Below are 4,233 nucleotides of genomic sequence, written 5' to 3' on the forward strand. Positions count from 1 at the left end.
GCCAGTACACCTGGTCGGCGTTCACCTCCGCGTACACGAACTTGCTGTCGAAGGGCAGGTAGACGTCCCCCTCCCGCACCGCCTGCAGCGGGCACGGCCCGCACTGGAAGGCCCCTGCAAGGCACAGCGAGGGTAGGCACCAATTCTGGCAGTCACCCCTCTCATTTCATCATGAATGGACTCGTGGCTTCCTTGGGACAGCTCTACAACAAGCACTTCCACTGGGGAAGCCTCCTACTATAGACTACTTTATGTCCTCAGCTTCACCAAAGACTTAGGATCATGGAAAGAGAAATGAGCTCTGACTTCCAGCTCTGAAATGACATTCCTGCAAGTCCCACGAGGCTGATTTTCGGCTTGCTGAGAAACATCATTCCTCCCATCCCAGGCTGAGGCAGCAGGAGTGAGACCTCCAGCACTAGCACGTCGCTGCCCAGGCGTGTGAAGGTGTGCACAGGGAGCGTGTGCTCTGCTGACTGGGGACAGGTTTTCACACCAAACGTGCCCATCCCCCTGGGGACCTGCAGAGGAGCCTTTCCAGGCCAGTCCTACCTTGACTTTGCTCCTGAGGGGTGGCATCGATGGCCTGCCAGCCGTCAAACCCCGCGGGCAGGTCGCTCCGCTTCATCCAGACGTCGTTCCACACATGGAAGTTCCTGGGTGCGTTGGGGTTGGAAGGAAGAGGAGTGAGCTGCTAGAGCCAGGAGAAGGGCTCCCTGGTTCTCCCAGGAACCCCAAAAGGAAGGGCAGGATTCGGGGGGGGCTTGTGGGCAGCCTGTGGAACCCCATGCCCTCTCTCTCTCGGGCAGCAAACCTGAAGCAGCAGGGAAATTCCTACAGGAATTGCCCCTGGGACTGGGAACACAGGGTGGGGTGGGGGTAGGGAGCACCAGCCCCCTCTGGCCGTACCAGACGGAGTCGAAGGACATGGAGTCCAGCTTCTTGCCCTCCTCGTTGAGGTAGATGTCCACCCGCAGGTTCTCGTCCGTGTCGTGGGCGGAGTTGAAGGTGGTGACGCAGCGGGAGGAGATGCCCAGGCAGCGCATGACTGTGGCACAGGGGCACAGCACAGGCTCACGACAGCACACAGCACGGGGGGTGCTGCTGGGCGTCGTCTCACCTCACCCCTCTGACCCATCCCCTACAGCACCTGGCCCAGAACTGTGGATCTCCAAGGCTGGAGGACTCCACAGCCTCCCTTGTCCCCACCGCCCCTGGTCCTGTCACTGGACGCCCCCTGAGGCTACCAGAGGAGGGAGTTTGCTCCTTACCTGTGGTGAGGACCCCTGCGAAGACCCAGCACTGCCCATAACAAACAGGCTTCTTCGTTTTGTAATATTGCTGCAAAATGGAGACGCTCCCGATCCAGTCCATGGGGGAGGTCCCGTTCTTGTAGTTCCCTGACCAGTTCCCCAGCAGGACTCCGTTGTCATCGTTGGCATTAACCTGTGGCCACACACACGCGTGCAAAGGAGAAAAATGAGAGGGCTGAGGCTTAACCCCCGGGGTCTCTGCCCACCCTGTGGCTCCTCCACTGCCCTGTGGCACCCAGCAAGGCTGCTGGTGCTGGTGGGGGACGTCCCCTCGCTGGAAACCCCAGCAGGGTACCCAGAGGGAGATGGCAGCACTGCTCAGGGCAGCCCAAATGCTCTCTGTATCTTGTACATTAAACCCCAGGGCTCTGAGAAGGGTCCCACCACAGAGAAGAGCTAAACACAGCCCTGGTGTTGGCCCTGCCAAGGCAGCTGCTGAGGAAGGATGCCCACTGGGGCAGCTGCAAAGCCCTGGAGATGGGGAGATGCTCCATTTTACTCAGCTCTTCCTCCCACCCAAAATGCCTCTGGCCCTCTCCTTGCAGCTTCCCAAAGGAACCCATTCCAGATGCATCCTGAAACGGTGTTCAAGGACCCGGGGAAGGAATGGTGAGTGAGGAGGAGGAGGGGAAGCTGGTGGGGTAAAGCACTACTCCAAGAGAGGCATACCAAAGCAGACATGGCCCTGGCCACAGCCACAGGATCCCTCCTGTAGCCCAGCTTGAGTTGGCTTTTGTCCAGCAGATACATGCACGCGTCCAAGACGAACTCCTCAAACTGTTTTGGAGAGAAAGTGGAGACATTTTTATATGCCACTCTAAAACAGTATTTCCTTGACCACTACTAAGTATCTCTTGGAAGAAACTCTCTGTCTGGTCCTAAACTTCCTTTCCCATACTAAATTTTCAACCCTATGGGGCTTCCCAAAGCTGTTCTCTCCAGAGAAGAGCAGCCCCAAGTCACCAGCTCTGCAAATCACTCCCAAGAGCAAGCAAAGTTTAAGAGTGCTGTTGACACAGGTACAAAATGAACCAGGGTGGGGGAAGGTGCATAAACGCAGATTATTACAGCAGAAGACTGTTAATTAGCAATTCCTGATAAAAGCCCCTGAGGCCCAAATCCCAGAGATGTCAAACACCCAATCCCAGGAAGCCTGGCAGAGTGTCAATAGCAATTCTCATTGCTTAACAGCAGAGTAAATATTGGGCTAGGAACAGCCCTAGGACGATGCCCACAGTGCCCTTTGGCCCTCAGGAAAAGGCACCTCTGGGCTGCCCAGGTCCTGAGGTGTGGAACTGCAGCTGTACAAACCACAAACCCCAAAAGCCGAACCCAGACTGGACCCTGCCACGTTTTGGGGGGCAGCCCAGCTGGGGAGGGTGTGGGATGCCCTGTCTGGGTGCCCGTGTGCTCTCTGCGGGGTGCAGCCAGCCTGCTCTGGCACCCACTGCTTATCTGGAGCCCCAGGGCTCCTCTGGTCACTGTGCTGGAGTTATCCCAGAGCAGTGTCACATCCTCCCTCCAGAGGCCGGGCTCCCTGCTGCCTGTGCCCAGCTGGGGCACCCCTCCAGCCCTGGCCACCTCTGCCCCTGCTTCCCCCAGTTCCCCTGGCCATGACACAGCAGGCAAACCACCAGACATCTCCCTGCCCACGGCTCATGAGTGGGCTCCTGGCAGCCCTGTGGCACAAGAGCAGGGAGGGCTCCTGAGGGCAAGTTTTCCAACCTCTATCTCCACATCCTTTGCCAAGGACCTTCTGATGTGACCATGAACGTGCCCCAGCTCTGCAGCTGTGTGTGGGGAAAGCTCCAGCCCCAGATGGCTCCCGGGAGGAGAGACCTCCCAGTGCAGCTGGTGGGATTATTGAGGCACTCTGAGCTACTCCCAGGCTTCATCTCCTCCCAGCTGTGATGCACTGAAACAAACACCCGAGGGAGGGAAATCACTGGGGCTGGAGGCTGGGGTTTACCTGCCCGAAATTCCAGGGCCTGGGGTAGATGCTGTTTGCAGAGCCCACGTAGATGCAGCCGGTGTCGTTGAGCACGTACTCCTTCCTCTGGGCATCATCCTCCAGGAACACGGCGTCCCCTGGGGCAAACCAGACCCTCAGATGGCTGTGCTCTGCACTCACCCTGCCCACAGCTCTCCCTGGAAAGCTAAACTGGAGGAGCTGCTGCTCTCTAACCCTCACAAACTATTATGACCATGCAGCACTCGCATTATTTTTCCCTATCATGGAAGAATTTCCTCTAAGACTAATTATCTGACTCCTGTAGGTCTGTTGCTACACGGTCACTGCTTTGTTTTAGCAAAACATTTCTTTCTGAACAAGCACTTTAGTGGGCTAGGTGGACAGCAGCTGGGGGACTGATGTTTCCCTATTGTGGAAGAATTTCCTCTAAGATCAACTCTTATTTGACTCCTGTAGGTCTGTTGATACACAGTCACTGCTTTGTCTTAAGCAAAACATTTCTTTCTGAACAAGCACTTTAGTGGGCTAGGTGGACAGCAGCTGGGGGACTGATGCCAGCCAACAACACATGGGGCTTTTTTTTTTTGTCTAGTTATTTGTGTGTCTGGATTTTAAGGCAATTTTAAGGTTAACCTTTGTGCTGCTGAGGGAAACAGAGAAGGGTGACACGGAGGTGCAGTGTTTTGGAGGAAAAATCAACATATGCAGGCCAGAGAGGAGGAAAGCTGTGAGGAGAAGCTCCTGCAGGGACACTCCTGCAGCAGGAGTTAGGGTGGGGCCGCTCACCTTCACACCAGGGGTTGAACAGCAGGTAGACTTCACTGCCCTCGGGCTTGTAGATGTTCTTGCCAGTCTTCACATTCACGGTGTATTTTCCCACCGGGGCGCTGGGCGAGCTGGTGACAGACAGGAGGCACTGGGGGGACACGGAGAGCTGGTGTCACCCAC

General features: G+C 56.5%; 1 protein-coding gene across 1 annotated transcript in view; it reads right to left on the reverse strand.

The window, feature by feature from the left end:
• The window catches only part of TGM4 (transglutaminase 4), a gene marked incomplete at both ends in the record, with an annotated part of 7,298 nt that overhangs the window by 2,771 nt on the left and 294 nt on the right, over window positions 1–4,233 (reverse strand). Inside the window, 7 exons of the mRNA XM_008936953.1 lie at window positions 1–114; window positions 553–656; window positions 910–1,048; window positions 1,272–1,446; window positions 1,983–2,090; window positions 3,283–3,401; window positions 4,072–4,201. The exon at window positions 1–114 is cut by the window's left edge and continues 147 nt beyond it. Of these exons, the coding sequence (XP_008935201.1) occupies window positions 1–114; window positions 553–656; window positions 910–1,048; window positions 1,272–1,446; window positions 1,983–2,090; window positions 3,283–3,401; window positions 4,072–4,201 (889 nt within the window). The remainder of the gene's footprint in view (window positions 115–552; window positions 657–909; window positions 1,049–1,271; window positions 1,447–1,982; window positions 2,091–3,282; window positions 3,402–4,071; window positions 4,202–4,233) is intronic.

The sequence above is a fragment of the Merops nubicus genome, unplaced genomic scaffold (genome assembly GCF_000691845.1).
Source record: "Merops nubicus isolate BGI_N331 unplaced genomic scaffold, ASM69184v1 scaffold7463, whole genome shotgun sequence".
Taxonomy (NCBI): Eukaryota; Metazoa; Chordata; class Aves; order Coraciiformes; family Meropidae; genus Merops; species Merops nubicus.